The 22,097-nt window shown below is 40.0% G+C and overlaps 1 protein-coding gene across 3 annotated transcripts in view; it reads right to left on the bottom strand.

Annotated features, from left to right (window-relative positions):
* Positions 1–22,097, bottom strand: part of RAB28 (RAB28, member RAS oncogene family) — a 57,795-nt gene that overhangs the window by 6,774 nt on the left and 28,924 nt on the right. For all 3 annotated transcript variants that reach the window (XR_014501998.1, XM_083399179.1, XM_083399180.1), the window contains exon 5: positions 4,403–4,506. Coding sequence is in view for 2 of the 3 variants with exons in the window: in XM_083399179.1 (XP_083255305.1) it covers positions 4,403–4,506 (104 nt within the window). In the remaining variant the exon portion in view is untranslated. The remainder of the gene's footprint in view (positions 1–4,402; positions 4,507–22,097) is intronic.

Here is a 22,097-nt window from a genome sequence, read left to right as displayed (position 1 = left end):
CTGTGAAGGTAAGAAAATAGTTCACTTATTTTTGTGTATGAGTTGTAGACCACTTTTTCCTTCTTTTTATTTGGGCTTTAATCTTTTGTTGATGTGATAATATGTGTGTGTGTGTGTGTGTGTGTGCACGCGCGCACGTGTGTGCGTGCTTATTTGTGTTTAACCCTGTAGAATAAATCATAATTTGCTTCAATTACAAATATTCTTTAGATTTCAATTATTCATCTTTTTTTTAAAATGAACCCAAAGAAAACTGATGTATTATGTATGAACTAATGAATTACTGGTAGCTTTTTATTTGGGAATTTGCTGTTACAGTGGACCCTCTGGATATGAATTTAATTCGTTCCAGGGGTCTGTGCGCAACCCTGAAAATTTAATAAGAAGAGGTGCCGTTCCTGCACACACGCATGGCGCAATAGAGGACTTCTGCACATGTGCATGCGGTGGAACACGGAAGGATACACTTCTGGGTTTGCTGTGCTCGCAACCCGAAAGTTTCATTACCCGAAGGTAATGTAATCTGAGGGTCCACTGTATTGGAGAGCAGCAGCTAAATTAATGGAATTAATTAACTGTATTAGCGGAACTGGAAAAAATAAAAACTGAATAACTATGAATTATTTAGATCAGGTGTTGGGAACTCTCCCCCCCCTCCCCCGGTTGCATGGCCATTGGCAGAGGATGATGGAAGTTGTAGTTCAGTAACATCTGGAGAGCCAAAGGTTCCCCAAACCCAAATTAGACACTAATCAACCTAATAAATAAAACTGATGATATAATGCCATCATACAAATATGTGGTATGACAGCATTTGGAATACCGTGTAGAGTTGGGGTCACCTCACCTCAAAAAGGATAGTGCCGAGCTGGGAAAGGTTTAGAAAAGGCCAACCAAAATGATTAAGGGGATAAAGAAAGGGTGCAGCATTTGGAACATTTTAGAGAAAAGTCAAGTAAGAGGTGACATTATAGATGTTTATAAAATTGTGTGTGGCATGGAGAACATGGATAGAGGAAAGTTCTCCCTCATGAGAACCCAGGGACCTCCAATGAAACTGAAGATTCAGTACAGATAAAAGACAGTACTTATTCGCACAGTGCATAGTTAAACTATGGAACCCCCAGGAGGCAGAGATGGCCACCAACCTAGATGCCTTTAAAAGAGTAATTAGACCAGTTTGTGGAGGAGATCAATCACTACCAGCCAGGGTGGATACGCCCTGCCTCATGGTCAGAGGCATCAATGCTTCTGAATATTAGTTGCTGGAAGGCACAGGAGGAGAGGGCTCTGGGGCTCAGGTCCTGCTTGCAGGCTTCTCACAGGCATCTGGCGGGCCACTGTGAGAACAGGATGCTGGACTAGATGGTCCATTGGCCCAATCCAGCAAGCTCTTCTTACCTTCGTAAACTATTTTGTACAGTTCATACAGAAACATTTAGAATTTAAAGCTTTTGAAGATTTAGGAAACTTACAATGCAATCCTACGCTTGGCTAAATTAAAATCAATGGGACATCATCCTAAGTAAATATGCAGAGGACTGCAGTTAAAGAAAAGTATTAGAATGCTCTGAGGGTTAAACGTTGGGCAGGGGGGGATTTGAAGAAATGGCAGGAAAGAAAAAAGTAAACTAGATGCACAAGATAACAGTTTGGAAAGCAGAATAAAATGATGGAAATTTTGAAATTAAATGAAGAGAAACATTACACTTTAGAAAAATTCGTAACATTAATAGCTGAAAGGGAAGCAAATCGGAAAAGATGTGGTGACAGATTATCGAAAAATCAAAAATCAAAAGCTAAAGCTAAAGCGTGACATGAACTGAAGAAAAAGCCTGAAGTAGTTAGTAGATCTGAAATGGAAAAATAAGTATAAAATTGAGGGGTGTTTAATCATGGCCCCTGTTTCTTTCTCAGTGGCATTTTAAAACGTCCTCTTTATTTTGTATGTACCAAGAAGCAAGCCTGGTTGAGTTTTTCTGTTGCCTTTACTGCTTCTATGAATCATTTCATCTGCTTTCACCTGTGTTTCCATCTCTGCAGGGGCCTTTACCATTCATTTGCCATTGAGCTCCTCTTGGCAAGTTCATTTGTGGCTGGAGCCACAAATCATCATCTCCCTTCTTTTATCTTCTGGAGACTTACTTAAAAAACTGGTTTGTGAAGGATGGTGCTTCTGCAGGGAAGGAAGAAAAATCTATCGTAGGGTTCTGTCATGGAGGGAAAGATCATATGTACTTGCCTAGTTAGCTCTGGCGTTAAAAAACAGATGCTTGCTGGACTATGGTCTGGAACAAATGAAGATTTCTGTTAGGATGAGCGTCAAAAACAGAGAACTTGCCTAAGGCAAGGGACATAGAGAGTTGAAGAAACGGGAAGATTCAACTATGTGCAACTGATAGACAGGAGCTGGGGGGGGGTGGACCTAGGAGTGGAGTTTTTATGTACAGTGGTTTTCCCAGGGAAGCGCAGCAGTGTTTAATTTCCAGAAATACACATGCAGAGACTCTGGCTTATGGGGAGCAGTGTCATCTGCCATACTAGACAGGTTATTCTTGCTTGTGCAGAACATTCAAAGGCACTGGCTGGCAGAAATAACGGCTTTGCCACTAGGTCCAGCCATAATTCATGATTTCGGCTCTTTGCACAATGTCGGAATAAACCCAAGCTTCATATTTAAATGACTGAATCCCCAAGTGGAAGATGAAATAATGCTATAATTTTTGGATGGATCTGAATGTTGGAAAGGCTAAATCCTAATTTCTTAGCTCAAAGAAGAGAAAATGTCTTAGTTATTTGAGTTTAAGTGAGCCATACCTTTTAGGTTTCTTAAAAACAGATTGTCATAAAGCTGACCAAAAGAACACCAACCACATTTGCATTTGATAGTTCACACAATGGTCAGAGCTTCACCAGCTAAGACAGAGGTGGGCACTGCCAGCTCAGAGGCTGCAGCTAGCCCACAGACCCTTTCCATTCACGGCCCTAGTCCAACCCGCTCCTATGCACCATTTGTTGTCCTGCTTTGTTACATCTAAATTTAGCTTCAAATGAAGTCCTGCTTCGTTACATCTAAATTTAGCTTCAAAAGCAAATTGTGAAGACTCTCAGGGTGACTAGGGAAGTGGTGGCTTACTAGAAGGGAAGGAGCCTGGCAAGAGAGATGTAAACTGCTTTGTTTTTTCTGGTGGGAAGAGCCTGGCAGGATAGTTTTCTGACCATCATATGGTTTCTAATGCGCTTGGGGGGTTTCTAACATTTGGAGGTTATTGGTTTCTAGTGCAGGGTGACTTTCTGGGTTACTATTGTTAAAGGATGGCTATGTAAATGCATAAAATAAATAAAATAATATCTCAAAAACAAACAGGAAACAAGAAAATGAGGCTTAATCTAGGACTACAAATCAGGTTTAGATGGAAAAGACTGCTGGAAATAAAAAATAATTGATACCCTTCCCTTCAATGACACACATAATTAACAACAAAATAATGCAAGCCAGCAGATAAAAAAACAACGGCAAACAGAAAGATAAAAGCAACAATTTAAAAAGTTACACCACAGAATTTGGTGGTTGTTTGTTTGTTTGTTTGTTTGAAAAAATGGATTGTTCAGCCTTTGGATTTGATTGCTGAAAAACGAGAAATAACAGCCCACAGACTACAGTTAGTTAATAGCCTGGTTGGATACGAAAGAGAGGCTACATTTACTCCAAACATGTTCCAAAGTGCTGGAGGTTTCCATGAGCAAGACCTTGTTGGACTGATATTCTGAGGGTGTTTTATTTCATGAAAGGATGCAGATTGATGTCCTAGAATTACTGATTTTTGGCTGTATTCGGACAACTCTTATCTAATGCATAATCTGTTCACTAAAGCCTTGTATTGCTGGAAAATATTCAGTAGTTCCTTAGATTAAAACTTGGTTAGAGAATTTCGGATGTAGCTAGGAGTTTTTTTTTTGGGGGGGGGGATAATATTAGAATATTGGTGGAGACCAAACAAATGTATTTCAGAAAAGATAATGTATTAAATTTTAGAAATTACATGAATGGCTATATGATTCTGAAACTGCAAAAGAAGAAATGCTTTCTTGAAATGTAATCAGCAATGTAAAATGTATATTCATTATTAACAACCACAGAAACATGCAAACTTTAATATGCTGTGCATGTTTTTGGAAATTAATGTATCCTTAGTAGAAGAAATCTGATCAAACCAAAAAATACAAAATATGGAACAGAGGAAGAGTTTCAAAATAAAAACCTGAATTATATTTTTAATGTTTCTCCTTTAAAAAGCATCCTTAAATAACTCAGTTCACAAAAGTTATGGAGAATGGAAAAAAACACCTTTGAATAATATACCTGTAATACGCACTTAACAATAATCATCATATTACTTACGGAATCACCTGTCTTGGCTGACACAAAATGACTGCTAGAATGATTTTCCTGGCAAAATCGAAGATGCTTATCAACTTTTACTGTCCGCAGATGCTCCAGATCAACTATATAAGGAAAGGAAAGTGTGGTATTAATGTAATAGCACATATTTAAATACATTCTAAAACTCTTAACTTTTACCATGGTGCCTTTAATAGTGAAACACACTCAGACCTAAAGTAAGTCACATCAGAGACATCACCACCCTGTTCTCTTCTCTTTGGGAAAAAAGGGGAGAGGGGAAAGTAGGGGGAAATGCAAGAGGAAAACAGACTCACAAAGTCAGGTGCAGAAGAAAGCAGGATTCCTGTAAGCATTATGAAATTCAGAACCCAAAGTGGGAGCTGGGCTGCACGAGCCAGCCTAGTCCCCAACATTCACTTTTGAGGCTGACTCCATCCCTTACCTTCCTATTGAGTGGGAAGATCTGAAGGTGAGACTCAAAGCATATTCAACTCAAAATGCTTAGAAGCCTCCCCACATTCAAGAACCCTGTGCAATCTGAAAGTGACTCAAACCTTTAATAATGGTACAGAAACAGAAGTTTCAGCAGGCCTTGCTTTTTTCACCTTACAAGCTGACCGTGCCAACATTCGCTCGTCATACCACCATTAAAGGCACAAAAAACACTGTCCTGTTTCACCTTTTGAGTCCCAGACAGAGAAGCAAACAGGCATGCATATATGGTGTGTTGCGCCTTTATGTAAGTTGAATCCTAGGTGTGAAAAAGCTGGAGGCTATACTATTAATGCATAACAATCAGGATGAACAGGTTACAAAGGTGACACAAGCAGTTCCACTAGCCTTCGTATAGTATACATCATTCTGATGGACTGTCTGTTTTATTCTGTTTCTGAAGAAAAATGACATCTGGCATACCTCTTGACAAAAATACAAAAATAAATAAATGTTTTTAACCATTTGTCAAAATGAGATGTATCCTAGGATGAATTGCTTCCTTTGGCCAGTTAAAAGTTTTAGTCTGCAATCCTACAAATTACCGGTAAGTATTTGAGAGTAAATGAGAGTAATTCACATTAGACAAAGTGGAACTTTTTTTCTGAATAAACATTTATAGGATTGTGCTGCATATCACACTAATATTAAAAATATTGTATATAATGTTGTCTCAATTATCCATGTAATTAAATAAGTTGTGTATGGTACAAATATATGAAAGGAGTAGAAAGATAAAATTTCCAGGAATTTTGAAACCATCGAGGGCGGGGAGCTCTCCCCACCAAAAACAAACAAACACCCGGTTTGGGGAGAATTGAAAACAATGCAATACTTGTGGTTTTAATAAGTACTCTTGAGGGGGGGGCTGGCATCCTAAAAACAGTGCCTATTTCAATTGATAATAGGAAGTCTGTCTCTGCCAAAGATGTAAAATTACCCTTGAAGAAAAAGCATATTACCTCTGAAACCAACTTATTACCTCTGAAACCAACTTACTTGAATCTGACAATTCATTAAAACTTTCAGATATCACCATTACAAATGCAATACCACATATTTTGATTTTATGACATTTCATGCATTTCCATTTTTTAAATTTTGTACAATTATAGGCCCACTGTGGGTATAGAAAATTTTTCAAATGCCACCCCAATTCCCATAAAATTGAACTCAAATCCTGCATGGAATTTATTGTACATATTCCAGTCTCTTCGAATCTAATCCTAATGTAACTGGAAGCTATATTGCACAGCTTCTCTTTTTATTGCACCAAAGTCCCCATAAGGGTGTTGATTCAATGCTGTCAAATTATAAGGCAAGTACATTCACAAGGATTTAAGGACAACTAAGTTCTTTATGTCAACACAGGGGGGGAAACCTTCAAGTGATTTCCTGAGGAAGGGACCCAGCTGACTTGTGAAAACTTGTAAATTTGTAAATCTAGTAAGTCTGAATAATAGGGTCATTTGATAATCAACTGGAAAAAAAATGCAACATAAAATGCTTTATTTAAAAATGATACTGGAGGTCTTTAATTTGCACACTCTGGAAAGTTAGTCGGAGAGAGGTTTTGGCCTAACAGGATTCCTACAGTTCATTTATATGGCAGACCTTGGTTACTTCGGGGGGTTTAGCCAGTTTTGTCTTAATAACAGGGGTTGGCATAGAAGCAATGTGCAAAAATTACACCAGAGCTATTCTTGTCTGATTCATGTTTTATTGGTCCCATAACATGGGAAAATGAAATAATTTTACCATGGGGTATGATTTTCAGGTGGCACTTCTGCTTCAAAAACCTGGCCAGAAACATTCCCCTAACCATTTCAGAGGTTGATATCATAAAGGTACGTTTTGGAAGGATTTTTAATTCACCAATATTCTTACAGCTGGGAACATGAGAGGATGAGGGACAGTGGGAGCTTCTTGAATTGCTCTTTTTCTGGCCCACTCTTCATAGAACTGCTAGGCTCAAGGTAGGAGCAGGGTGTTTTTTTCAGCCAGAACGCTCTGGAATGGAGTTCTGGCACCTCTCAGGGGAACCTGCAAGTGGGAGGATAGACCTAGGCAAAACTGCTGCTCCTCTGGCTCATGAGAAGACCCTTAGTAGAGCCTGAAATGGACATCATCTACAGCAGGGGTCGGCAAACTAAGGCCTGGGGGCCGGATCAGGCCCAATTGCCTTCAAGATCCGGCCCGGGGACTGTTGGGTGGATCAGCGTGGGGATTCTGTTCATTAGGGCTGCACCATTCCATTCCCTCCCTCACACACACTGCGGCGGCGGTGGCTCCTCCCTCCCTCCTCCTGCCTTCTCCGCGCCCTGCCTAGAGGAGGAAGGGGGCTGGCTGATCAACATTTTAAGCCAGCCCTTTTGCGCTGCTCATCTTCCCTCTGCTACTGCCGCCCTGGTGCTCCTGTGGGCCAGAGAGCGGAGCGGACGAGCTCCCTCTGCCTACCCAAGAGAAGCGGCAGTGGCGGCAGCCCCTGGGAAGGTAAGTGCAGTGGCTGGGGATGGGGAGGAGGACTACCTGCCCCCCTTGCCTCTTCTTCCAGCTCCCCCCCCCCCCGCCCCCAGTGCTGCTTCTCCGGCCCGCCACAAGGTCTGAGGGACAGTGGACCAGCCCATGGCTAAAAAAAATTGCCGACCCCTGCTCTACAGCTCTGGAGTGAGTCAACTTGCAAGCCATAGGTACACTGGAGCTTTGCTGAGGCTCTCTCGTCTAACAGCTGACGTGCAAAAAGAAACCTCCCTGTGTGTCAGCTCTGCAAGTCGCCCTGTCTCTCCTGGTTACTCCTTTCTAATATATACAGTCTAAGATGCTCTATCAGTTGTGGAAGAGATGTGTAAGATTTATTTATCAGTTTATGCAATGGCTATTGCCCCTGATCATCTTGACCACCCTTTCAAGAAGATCTGGAAAAGGAATCTTAGACCACTAAGAAACTACTGCCTGAGCGTCCTCTGAAACCCAACTGAGGAAAATGGAGATGGCCCTGTGTGTAGGAAAGAGAAAGCAAGAAGGAAGAAGAAGATAAGCAAACCCAGGGATCCATTTTTAACATTAGTAAAGGTAAGGGACCCCTGACCATTAGGTCCAGTCGTGGATGACTCTGGGGTTGCGGCGCTCATCTCGCTTTATTGGCCGAGGGAGCCGGCATACAGCTTCTGGGTCATGTGGCCAGCATGACTAATCCGCTTCTTGCGAACCAGAACAGTGCACAGAAACGCCGTTTACCTTCCCGCCAGAGTGGTACCTATTTATCCACTTGCACTTTGACATGCTTTCGAACTGCTAGGTTGGCAGGAGCAGGGACTGAGCAATGGGAGCTCACCCGTCACAGAGATTCGAACCACCAACCTTCTGATCGGCAAGCCCTAGGCTCTGAGGTTTAACCCACAGTGCCACCAGCGTCCCATTTTTTACATTACATTTTAACATTACATGGTTGCTTTTATAATGAATTGGAGCAGTTCATTTTTAGAGAAGACGAGCCAAATGGCAGCCGGTTCTCTGCAGAATCAATGGGCTCAATTTCCCATGTCGCCCTCTGCTGCAGCCAGGTACTGTTTAATTGATTGGATCAAAAGTTTATTTTAATTAACAATGAAGATGCCTGGATTATCAGGCAGATTACACACATGCACATATGCTCTGTCTTTCAAGTTGCAGATAGCAAGAACCATCTCAGAAGATGCATTCTCTATTTTTGTTCAACTAGGAAGAAATACCTTTAAGACAGTAGCTATTGCAACACAGGCACCATAAAAAAACAAATGTAGCATATTCTTTCCTTCACAAATGCATAGAATCATAGAATTGTGGAGTTGGAAGGGGTCATGCGGGTCATTTAGTCCAGACCCCTTTTGCCCAACGGGTCTTTCACCCATGACCCTGAGATGAAGAGTCTCATGCCCAACAGACTGAGCTGGCAGATATGACATCAACCTCTTGCATTATCATTTAAATTGGTGAAAAGTTTCATATCTAAATGCAGTCCTGAATATTGTTTGCATACTTGGATAATCTATATAGCACAAAGTCTATTAATTTCTAAAACATTGTGAAAAACTAAAAATAATCTATCTGCAAAGCATTTGCAGCTGTTCATACAAGTTATAAAGTTACATAATGCTTAAATAATGAGCTATTGAAATTAGGCCACACCAATCTGACAAGTAAAACCTTCTCGTGATTTATTAATTTACATGTGCTTAATTATATACATATTATATACATATTAGTGTTCTAAAAATACACTCAGGCCATAATAAAAGCATATAACAATGTTTCTTTTAACTTGTTGGTCTACTATGGCATTAAAGGAAACTTTAGTGCAACCAGTTTGCCAAATGCAATCCACGAAGCCGAACATAACCAACTAGCCATGCATGACCCTCCCCCATGCACAATCATCCTGTTTATGCTGCCTGCCTAAACTACAAAAATGAAAAGGAAGGGCCAAGCACTTGGCAGACCACAATATGCGTCCAAACAGTTGCATTCATCTTGATATAGATCACAGCTTGTGCTGGTGTGGCCTAAGGAAAACCAATTTAGAAACTAGCAAAATTAAAGCACACACAAGTATGATTTTTATGAGGAAACAACTGTTATTTGACAAGAAAAGCATGGCAAACTTTTATTTTTATGTTGCTTATCAAAGAAATATAGGTAAACAGAAACGATATGTTTCAGAGGTGACCGATGTCTGAGGAAAAATTAACTCCAACAGGACCAATTACCTCTCCTCTTTACCCAGCCATGGTGAGAAAGAATAAAAAATAATTATTGCCTCTAAATAACCAGAACATTATCTTGCTAGCACACTGCATGTCTTTATTAATAAAGATTAGAGTTTATTTCAAAGTAAGCGTTCAGGATCACATAATTTACAGGCATCCATTATGGTATGAATCTACCATGGTGTCGTCCTCTGTTTTGCCGAAGCCTGCCTTGCAATCAGCTTGACAAAGGCCAACATCTTGGGTCAGGACATTGCTAGCACTCCACACATCATCACTGGTGATCACAAGCTTGAGGTGGTAGACAATTTTGTCTACCTGGGTTTCTCCATAACCAGCAACCTTTCCATTGAGCTGAGCTGGACAAGTGTATTGGTAAGGCTGCTATGACAATGGCTCTCTTCTCCAAAAGGGTAGGGGAGAATGTGATGCTAACATTCAATGCCAAGATTGAACGGTCTACCAGGCTTGTGTGTTGAGCATGCTGCTTCATGGAAGTGAGTCGTGGACAACTTACGACTGTCAGGAGCGACACCGCAATGCCTTCCACATGTGCTACATCAGGAGGATGTGGAGTATCGCATGGCAGCACAGAATTCCAAACAAAGATGTGCTCTCCCAAACCCACATCCCCAGCATGTTTACAGCATGTGTGATATCTAGGCTGGCTTGGTCATGCCCCCAGAATGGAAAATGGCAGGATCCCCAAGGACATGCTCTACAGGGAATTGGCTTCAGGCACCAGACTCATTGGCAGACCAACTCTGTGCTCCAAAGATGTCTGTGAATGTGCCATGAAGACTGGCAACATCAACCTTGTTGTGTGGGAACCCCTTGCAGACAACTACAGTGCCTGGAGATAAACTGTCAGGTCATGTACCCATAGCAGTGACCAGAGAAGGAATGACCACTGAGAGGAGCAGAGAGAGAAGAAATGTCATGGTGCATCTACATCAGCACAACTGGATGTCTTCATCTGTACCAGCTGCGACAAAATATGTCTCTCACATATCAGTCTCTACAGCCATAGCAGGTGCTGCAACCTTCCAGCTGTTGACTCAAAGGCACCCTCCTCCATTGTCTCCCAAGACAGATGGCTTACAACACTGTCCTCATCTGCAAGCTGTCTTTATGAAGAGGTTGCTTTTTTGTCTATTTAATGTATTGAACCTTCAGGTTTTTTTAAGTATCCCTATCCATACTGATTTAACATTTGAACTTCTGGCTCACCTTGGCTTAAACTGGGGTGAGTGCTAACCTGTGGCCCTCCAAATGTTGCTGGATGCTAATCAACAGCAGCCTGAATAGTCTAGTGAGCTGTAGGCCACCAGCATCAGAGGAACTAGCCACCCCTCCCTAAAACATTTAGCTTGCTCCCCATACTCCAGCAAGTAGGCAAGGGGCAGATCTGACAAAGACACAGAAGTGCCTTTGCAAGCACTCTTTTACTGCATTTGCAACGTCAAATAATTATAGTATATTCTCTCTCAAACAAGAAAAAACACAAATAATGGAATGTCTTTTGTAATGTATTTGCAAACCTCTTTACTTACTGAAATCCTATGCTTTCAGTGATCCCCTACTGAAAAACAAACATATTGCTAGTTTGATGTAATGAGCTAAAAATCTGAAATAAACAAAGTTATGGGATAGATTTATGCAATAATTTAGGTTATCAGGAAAGCTTCTAAAGCACTCTGCTTATGCTCTTGCCAGCCAAACTATGTGTCATATTAACAACCTCCAGAAAGTTATTTCAAATACATAATAAACAGTTTATGCCCCACTCAGATTATTAGGCGATGGGAGAAAAATTAATTTGATTGCAAGCATGCTTTAGGTTTCTCTCATGCACTAATGTCTGCAGTGCCCTATAGACTGATGCTGGAATAATTCTAAACTTAAGCTTTTCATACACTAAATGAAAAAACCATAAAGAACAGTAAGCCTAAAGATCAATCCCAAGTGGAATAGAAAGGGCAGGACTAATGGTATGATATTCTCTGTTCAACGCCTGCCTTGGCCCTGGGCCTCAATGCAAGGAAAGCAAAAAGGTAAGCTGCATAGCACTATTGTTGTTTTGAATAGTTTGTACTGGAGAAATGCAGCTGAATTAAAGTTTTTTTTTCAGTTTCTCAATAGTTTCAACAGGTATCCCTGTGCACAACTGCCTTTCAATAGATCCATAAAAAGTCTGTTCTGACCTATGGAGCTTTTTTCAACTGCTCTCAATTATGTACTTCCAAGAGTGCCAACACAACTTGGTTCCACAGACATTCCAAGCTTATTCATTCACCATCTCCAGCAGAGGTAATAAAGATTTGGGTAGCTTAGATTTTTCCTCCTCTGTACCTCTGCACCAAACAAATTACTCTCCTAAGACATAACAACATTTTACAAATTTGAGGCCAAACTAGTATTATTGCTATTATAAATGTCTAGCATTAAGTCATTTCAAACATAATCTGCATTCTTGTTCCAAACCTTTCATAGCATACAAACAAGACTGGCGCAGGAGTAGAAGCCATTACTCAATGTTACTATGCAATTTACTGCTGCTTTTCTGTAGCATAGCTATCCAATTCTACTTTTATGACTCAGCACTGTAATTTGGCACTCATCTGTGGCAGTGTCTCTCTTGTAACAGCCAGATCAAGTGCAAAAGAGTGTGTGGAAGAGAGCAAAGACTAATTTAGCCTGGCTATAGGGGGCTGTAGAGGATTCAGGAAAAAGGGGAAGAAAGAAAGATATGAATGGAACATGGCAGATGCAGAGACTTAATGTCAAGTATAGATTGGTCCCAAGATAAAGTACCTTTTTCCCTATAGTAAGTGAACAAGCAGCTGTTTAAAGTACCAATAACATACTAAGTGTTTATTTTTTAAATATTGAACAGCAATTATTTTTAAAACATAGTGTCTGGGAATTTTAAAAAACCTGAGACCAATCAAGTGTAGAAAAATGTATTGGCAATATTCAGAATAATTGCAGCACTTCTTAAATTCTAAGCTGAATTTCAAATGCAAATCAATACTTACAAACGCTTTGTTTTACTGATAAATTTGTCAGTACAGTCTTTGAGTATCTTGACCAGCTGCCATACTGTTGGAGAAATCCATCCTAATCTAGCAGCTGACTCGAAATGGAGTTTAAAAGAGTAAGATGCCTTTAAAATAGTAAGATTTTCAACAACATAATATAAATACTTGTGTTACCCACTTAGGATTGGGCTATTCTATAAGAGTACAATGCAGCCCCATAATCATCTATCTGCTTTAGCAATGTACTTTGGTGGAATATAAAATGCAGCTTAGCGAGAGAGACTAGATAGACCTATGTTCATATCACAATAGTCACAACAAGGACCAGAAAAAAGTAAAAGTAAATGCAATACAAGTTTGAACAGATGAATACATTTCAGAACTCTTCAAGGAAATAAAAATCCTATTGTATTTTAATATTTTGTTGGAGGCCACCCAGAGTGGCTAGGGAAACCCAGCCAGATGGGCGGGGTATAAATAATAAATTATTATTATTATTATTATTATTATTATTATTATTATTATTATTACTACTACTACTACTACTACTACTATAAAGTATATGGACTGTTCTTTTATCATTCACGTGTCTAGTATATATTATAAGCCAAGTGCCTACTGCGCAACAGTTTGAGAGAGCTGGTCTTACCTTTTTCAACATAGAAAATTGTTAAGAAATTGAAATTCCTTCTTCTCCTGTGTCAACTGGGTGCCTACTCAATAGCAGTGGCGATAGTGGGTAAAGGGGAGAGGCAGTGACCATGTTGGTGCAATGCCAATGCACTGGCATAGCCAATTTGGTGCTCCTGCTCTGGTGCACTTGCGCTGCACCAACCTGGTTGCTGCCTCTCCCCTTCCCCTCGGCCTCCTGGTAAGCAGCACAAAGCAGCTGACTGAGGTCAGGCGAGTGCTACTGCCCTGCCTCTACTGGGACTACTCTTATTGCATCACCATGCAATCTTAAACACGTTTACTCAGAAGTAAGTCCCACTGAACTCCCTCCCCTTACATATAAGGCATGCATCCTATCTATTGCCTTTTCAGCACTTACTGAAGGCCTTCCTTTTTCAACAAACCTTTTAAGTTGGAAGTTTTCATCTCACTCAGTACAGGCAACAACCATTTTATGCTTGTTCAGTGCATGCTGACCTGGAAAAGCGGGCAGGGCGTAGCTGGGTGCAGCAAGCTTACACATGCTCTGCCAATGCAAGCGGGAGCCAGGAACACAAACTGGGGGTAGGGGTGGAAACTGGGGGTGGGGGTGGCCTGTATTGAAGTTGAAACTGTTGGTTCAAGATAAAATAGATAAGAATTCCCTGGATGTCAAGATCCAAGTTTGAGGCAAGTACTCTTTGGGCGAGAGAATCTCAGCAGAGATTTAAAATCACAAAATATGCACCAAAGCAAATATAGGCTGTTAGGCCTTTAAAATGTCCTTTAAAGTGAGTTTCAGAATTTCCCTCTTTCCCTGGTATAGAAAAAGTTTTAAATTGTTTTGTGTGCTTTTCTATACAGCATTCAGAAAAAGTTGCACAGGCAGTAAACCTTGGCTTAGTTACAAAGTGGTGAAAGACCCTACATTATTGGTATAAGAATTCAAGGGTGTCTGAATTGGAACAACCAGCTGAAACCTCTTTGCATGCTAAGCTGCTCAGGTAGAGTGCAGGTGAAAACAATAGGCTTGGTTACCCATTTCCTCCCAAGGTAAGGGGAAGTGACCTCACTACACTGGTCAGGACAGCTTTCTCTATGGTATTAACCTCTTCATGCATTAATTAGACTTAAGCATGTTGATTATATAAGGCTGGTTATCTAGGGCTGCCATACGTCTGGAATTTCCCGGACATAGCTGGGATTCGGCAGTCGGAAACAGTATCCAGGCGGAAATCACTGAAATGTCCAGGAAAATCCAGGCAACCCATGTCAGAAGTACAAATTGTGGCAAATTTCCTTTAAAAAAGCTCAAGAAACAGGTTGGCTCGTTCTTGTTCATCATTTCAAGATGTTTTCATGAAAAGAGATTCCTAATTTAAACTAACAAATTCAATCAGGCAGATAAATTGTGTTAGGATTGCATCCTTAGTCACAAAACCAGTAACAACAGCAGCAAGGGTCTTGATATTGCTATTACATGAATGCTTGTTTCTTCTTGCATAAAAAATTGGTGAGGGTGGAAGTTATGCAGCTAACTCAAACTAAATAAGTTTGGATAGGTGAAATCTAAGTGGAAATTTTACTTTTAAAAACTCTTTTTCTTTTCTTTTTACAAGCAACTTTTGCTTATTGCTCTTAAACAGCTGTTCAGCTACCTCTGGGCTAGATGTGAAGTTTTTTTTTCCCCAAATCTAAGCTAGAAGCTTTAAAAAAGGAATTTGATTTAAAGTTTCTTAATTAAAAATAGAGGTTAAAGGGGGAATGGAATGGGCGATGCAGCTGTGCTGATGCCAGTGGAGAGAAATCCAGAGAAAGACGTGAGGTAAAAACACATAAAACAGTTCCACAAAAATTAAGTGGGTGCCTTAAACAGCTGTTTTAGTTTAATTAATGGAAAGTTAACCTTGTGTAAATATTCCTATTTCAAAAGCAATGTTCTCTTTAGACTTTTCTAAATCTGAGCCTGGATCCTACATTGATTTACCACTATAAGAATAAGTAACATGAAAATATGACACTGAAGCCTTGGCCCTAGATTTGGCAATCCCCCTAGCTTCAGAGATTTCAGATAGCACTGTCCATATAAGGTCAAGCCTACCTTCAGATCCATACAGTGCATTTATTTTTTTTTATTTTTAAGGAAAGCGTATATTCCTATGAAGGTAGAATTATTCAGCTTGTAAGCGCTTCTATGAAAATGCAGCAACATATACAGCTCTATCAATGTTCAATCTCTAGCATTATTTTAGCACTGATATAATTTTGAACTCACAATGAAAAAATATTCAAAGCTTGTGAACTACTCAGAATATCGTATTTTTGAAATAAATAAATGAAAACATGCCACCCCCTTTGCACTGCTCCACGGCTCTGATGCTGTGACAGCACTTGCTTTTTGGCAAATAACAGAGTAATTACTTTAACAAGTGTGTAAAGACGATGGAAAGCCACTCATGTAAGGTCAAACAAGAGGTTTATGAACTGCAGAAAAGCACAATTAATGCAAGAGGACAGAAGGAGAGAAACATGTTTCACACTTTTATTGTGAAGAGCATGAGTTCTGCACAGGAACTGCCAGAACAGATGTTCATAAATTTGGGCCTTAATCTAGAACACTTCCCGGTTTTACTTTTAAATTATATCTGCTGGTGTGTAGAAATTACACCTTACTTTTTCATATAATTCTTCTGATTAGATTTTTTAATAAATACATTTATTACCTTAGTAGTGGTGCCAGCTGGTCAGTTGTGATTTACTGTCCAGGCCTGCTTTAATATAAAGTGGCTTTTGTGGCTTACCCATACAGATTACATTTTAAGCTTCAAGATATCACCATAAAGCAGCTGGAAAAAGTACTGGCTGTGCTCAGAAACCTGTATTATTGCCCAAGTGATCAACTTCCTGAGCATGCAGCTACTCAAACTCTCTGAAAATCTTTGGCTTGGCTTTGTTCTTATACTGGAAGTTAGTTATAAACACCAAAGGAAGTCCACTGAGTCTGCAGTTATGCTTTCTATCAGGAAGACAGCTTAAGAAAATTATTAGTTTTCTAATGAGAAAACTACCTGGTCATTTAAAATTTCCGTTTACATCAAATATATTTTTTATCACATCTGATTCCTTAAAATAAAATAAAATCTCTTTAGATTTCTACCCAGGATGCTATTTCCAACAGTTGCCAGGCCCCAAAATTGATACTCCTTTTGGTATCATACCTAAGTTTCAAAATTCCTATAGGAATTGCAATATATACATGGAGACAAGGGGAAGGGCTTGTGCTGTAACTCTGCAAGAGCATAGAAAAGACGTTGAACGTTGTCCTTTGCCGTCCCTGTTGTCAGCTTTTGAAGGAACAGGGGAAATAAGTAAATACCCAGGTAACTTATTCAAAAACAAATCACCACTGACTTTTCATAAATTCAGTGATAGAACATTTCCCTAATAATTTCATATTTACTTTGCCATTGTGCAATTTCAGGCTTTACACCGAAAGAGGATATATGGGAGAAAACCACACAAATATTAAGACGTTTACATATATACACACCATGGAAAACAGGGTGTGCTAATCTACAGAATGCAGAAACCTAACAAAATCTACACTTCACTCACAACTCCACCAAAACTTTTATCAGCAAACCCACTAATGGGGACAAAAATGTTTTCTTCACACAAGCATACAAACTCTCAGTATGGCTTCGAAAATTACACCAACGTGGTTGAAAATCATGTCTGAAACAGAGGGATGGAGCCCAGTGTTGCCTGCAGCATTCCTGACCATCATTCAAGGCACCCCAGGGTGCCATGGCACCCACTGGAAGAGGAACGGGGGGAGCGCACCGCCCCCCCAGCACCATCGGGGAGGGGGTACCATCACGGCCGGGGGTCCTCCGGACACGCGCCCCCCCCACTGCACCGGACACCACACCCCCACGGGCGGCGTGCCACGCCCCTGGGACGCACGCCAGCCATGCCCCCGCCTGCTCTCTGCCCCCAGTGCCGGAGCATGCAGCTTCACCACTGATGGCACCCTGGTTGAAAACCACTGTTCTTAAGTATTGTTTCACAGCAACAATATTAATGCTCCTCCTTTTCCTTCTGCTGCTGTCTTCCTTCTGTCTGAATTTAGCCTATAAACCTATGGCAGGGACCTCTCTTACTGCAGACACAGCAGGCACTGTCATTCTCCAGCAATTTGACTTCACCACCCCCCCCAAGGTGCACTCCATTGTCTCACGAGACAGACAAATGCCAAACAACTCAATTCAGTCTTTGAATGCTTAAACAGGGCTAATAGGAATGTATACAAAACCATAAATAATCCAGTTCTTTATTCTTCTGGTGTGTGAACTTCTTGGGGCATTTTAACTCCACCAAAAGATCCTAAACCTCTTAGTGTGCTGGACACAAATGCAGGTTCAGACACACCCTAAGGGGTGTGTTCTTTAGCTTATAATGGCTGTTTTCTCATCTCACTACCGCAGCTCATGGTAGCCCACTGCCTCCCTTCATGTTCCTTACTTCCTTTCTCCCAAGACTGCAGGTCAGTTTGTATCAGAGTTGGCAAAATTACTCAAGGACTAATTTGCAACTACGGTAATTTGTGAGGGGTCAGTTAGTATCAGAATTCAAGAAATGGGCTAACTTTGTTACATGACGAGCAGAAAGGCAGTACCAGTTTGCATGCTAGAAACAAGGAATGCAGAGTCCTCCATGAAAATTAAGCTAATGTTCTGAAAATATTACACAACAGATTTTACTTCTAACTGATTAATTGTAATATGTTTCCCTGCTCTGTGTATAAATTTTAATATGACCAAATGATGAACAAGATATCTGTAGGTGCTTAATTATATTCCTTTTTATTGTAACTCAGTAACTGGTCAACTTATGTCTTACAAGGATGAGTCAACTGAGAAGAAACCTGGCAAGGTATGAGACACTGTAATATGAAATTAATGAATGATGATAATTAATTACATAAACTCAGTATGTACAGAAGAAAGTACTAACCAAAATCAGCTTTTCATATATTAACTTATCAAGCTATGAGGTGCTCCCCTAAACACCATGTAGAAAAAGAACTAATGCTAGCTAGAAACAAGCACACTTCTGTAGAAAAATGAATATATCAAATTATTTAACTGGGGCCAGGACAAATTATGCTCAAGTCACCAGATTGTTAAACACCTTCCCCAGAGTTCTTTTGCCTCTTTTTGAACCTATATCAGCTTGTCATTCAAGAGAAGTAATGTTATGCCCAGTACTGTCTTCTGTTTGTAACCATTAGGTTATTAGAAATGGAACAGAAGAACATTTAAATGATACAGTATACGTATATGAATTCACTGATGAAACAGCTAAGTCCAGAACTACATGTTCAGCAACATACACAGGGATTCCAAACCCTGTATTTGCCCTTTTTACATAAAGTGATAGTAGTGAGCATTTTGCAGAGGAAAATGGTGGACAGGAGGCAGTGCTTAACCATTTTCTCAGCCGCCAGTCATTTTATCCACTTGAGTGGCAAGCACATTTCAAGATCTTGGCAAAGAGAAAAGACGGGAGCAGGGGTGGTGGATGAATCAAGAGAAAAAGCAGTATGTAGGAAAGCTCTTGCATACACACCCTCCACTGTGAAGTAATTCTTCCCCACATGCTGGTTTGTCAGTAACCTCTATGTTAACATTACTGCTAAAGTTGCATTCTGCTTATAAGCGTTGTGAATAGTGTATCAAATAGTTAAGCTAGAACATAAACAATTGTAAAAGGAGCATTAGAATATCCTTTTCTGAGGATTTGCTTTTCAGTATGTATTTTTTTTTTGTCCAAAGTAACAACACTGGGGAGTGTTATTAGTAGACTCTCTTGAGTAGATGGTCATCTCCCTCCTCTGCCTTGCTCCCCACCCAACACACACACGGCCATACCACCGGATCAGTAAACAAACATTATATTTAGTGAGTGTACAGATTAGATGAATTTGCAGCATAAGCAACAACACTGTACGCTGGCTGCAAAGTTTTATTACAGTTCCAAATTTGACTCACTTTTTAGTGAAAATAACAATTGTAAAAAAATAAAAAATACTTAAAGGCATGTAGAAGTTTTGCAGAAATTCTTAAAGATATCTGTGTACTCCTTTTCAAACCCTGTGCAAAATGCCCTGTATTAACATCCCTCTTACAATCGAACATTAGTTACCCTCTATCATCAGCTTCCTTTGGTGAGGATATATTTCCACAGTAGCTAATGGAGACATTCCTACAAATCAATGTGCTGCAGTGATACAGAAATAAAAGCTCATTTCACTGTAATGATGCTTCCAGACTTCCCTCAAGTCAGGTGGTTACTTGCAGTTAATGATCTGTGACATGCCACACAAGTAGTCCTAAAAAGACTTATTATCCACTGCATGTGCAACAATATTTGCTTTATGGATGGCTAAATGAATGAAGACATTCAATGTAACTGTAAAAGTAAAAATCAAAAGAAAACTTACAAGTAACATGTTTTCTTTGAGTAAAAGAGCTGTGAACATTTTCCATTAATACTTAACCTTTTGCTGCAGCAGTGCAACCACATATAATGCTTGAATCCATAAAGCCAAATCACTGTGCAGGGTTAATGCCAATTATCCAAAACCGTGCTAAATGTGTTTTGCAAAAATGTAATTTTATGTCCAAGCTCAGCTGATAATAATTATAACTCTTATTTATGCCCTTGTTATAGGCAACAACTTTATAAAAAGACTATAGAATATTTTCTTTTAATTGATGGATAACAATGAACCATTCTGTTTTAAAGCCAAGAATCATTAACCTAGCTACTGGAGAAACTAACATTTTTTTTCTTAAAGTAGTTGGTGCAGTTAGGCAACACAATATTATTCACAGTTGACTACCAAATGAGACATTCACGTGTTTTCTGATTTATTTCCTTTTCTATATTCCACTTCTGTCCACAGTAGATTAACGGCTTTCCATGGTACAAGCTCTTCATTTGTTGTAACATTACCAAATATGAACAATGCTGCCAGAAAACATTTCTACTTAAACACAAAGGTAGAATCACTTATCTATTTTATTTATAAAAATATTAATATACTGCCATATCAAAAATATATCACAGCGGTTTACAATATATAAACATAAAGCCATACAGTAAAATAATAAAAAATAAAGACAAGTTAAAAGCAAAAGAATCAAAAACAAATAACAGTAGACCATTGTGGAGGATGTGCTCTTACTTGCCTGCATAGGCCTGGTGAAATAAGAAAGTTTTCAACAGGCATTTAAAAACTGGCAGAGAAGGCACCAGCTGAATCTCAATTGTTAGGGTATTTCTCAGGATGGGAATATCTGGGAATATCATCCCAAATTCTGAAGCAAATTTGTTTCTTAGACTTCTTGTTGCTGTTAAAAGCACAATGGGTTGCCTCCAACTAATTTATATTCAATAGAACCATTGAAATAAGCGGACCTAAGTTAGCCATGGGTCTAGTGTGAGAAAGGCTCATATTGGAAACAGTCCAGTCTACTGAGTAATTTTCCTATACAAGCCCCATTAAAGTGAATGGGAACTATACAAGAAATATTCAATGGAGCTTGCAAAGGAGAACTTTCTGTTGGATTGCGTCCTTCATAAACATACCAACACCACTACAGTGGTACCTCAGGTTACATACGCTTCAGGTTACAGACTCCACTAACCCAAAAATAGTGCTTCAGGTTAAGAACTTTCCTTCAGGATGAGAACAGAAATCAGGCTCCGGCGGCACGGCAGCAGCTGGAGGCCCCACTAGCTAAAATGGTGCTTCAGGTTAAGAACAGTTTCAGGTTAAGTACGGACCTCCAGAATGAATTAAGTACTTAACCTGAGGTACCACTGTATATGAATCCGCTCATTCTATGAACATCATCATGCTTCATATCATGCTTTCTAAGGTTAGATCAATAACCCTGTTACCACCGAGGATGTGGACAGGCCGCTTGGACCAGTGAAACCAACCACCTGTCTTCTTGATCTTTGTCCATCCTGGCTGATAAAAGCAAGCTGGGAAGGGCTGGGCGGTGGGGTGGTGAATGCTTCCCTCTGCAAGGGAGCCTTCCCAGACCTGCTGAAAGAGGCGGTCATTAAACCGCATCTTTAAAAAAAGCATCTTTAGACCTGGCCAATATGGCCAACTATCGCCCAGTCTCAAATCTTCCATTCTTGGGCAAGGTGATTGAGCGGGTGGTTGCTGAACAACTCTAAGCACGTCTGGAGGATGCGGACCATTTGGATCCCTTCCTATCGGGATTCAGGCCTCACCATGGGACTGAAACTGCCTTGGTCATGCTGGTCGATGATCTCCGGTGGGCTAGGGTTCCCAACAAAGCCAATCCCTGACCCCAGATTCCAGCCAGTATGCTGATGTTAAATTGCAAACTGGGAATTTGCGCTGGGACTTTAATTTGTGGAATGAAGCAGAAAATCAAATCAGATATCAGTTTTAAAGAACTCATTTGCAGATATCCAAAACATTATTGTAAGATACATTTACACAGAAGTGTTATAGTTTTCTTCTTTTATAAAACAAGGGAGTCTAAGCTGTATTTGAGGATATCCTAACCTATCAAAATCCAGTGTAGTGCTGTCTTATCCCACAGTGTAAAAATTCATTACTCAGTACAAACAAAAAATAGCATTTACAAGCCAGTTTACAGTGGTACCTCTGGTTACATACTTAATTCATTCCGGAGGTCTGTTCTTAACCTG

This window comes from Podarcis tiliguerta (genome assembly GCF_965153285.1).
Source record: "Podarcis tiliguerta genome assembly, chromosome: 9".
Classification (NCBI taxonomy): domain Eukaryota; kingdom Metazoa; phylum Chordata; class Lepidosauria; order Squamata; family Lacertidae; genus Podarcis; species Podarcis tiliguerta.
Note: the sequence above shows the minus strand (reverse complement) of the source record. Positions and strands in the feature narration are given on the sequence as shown.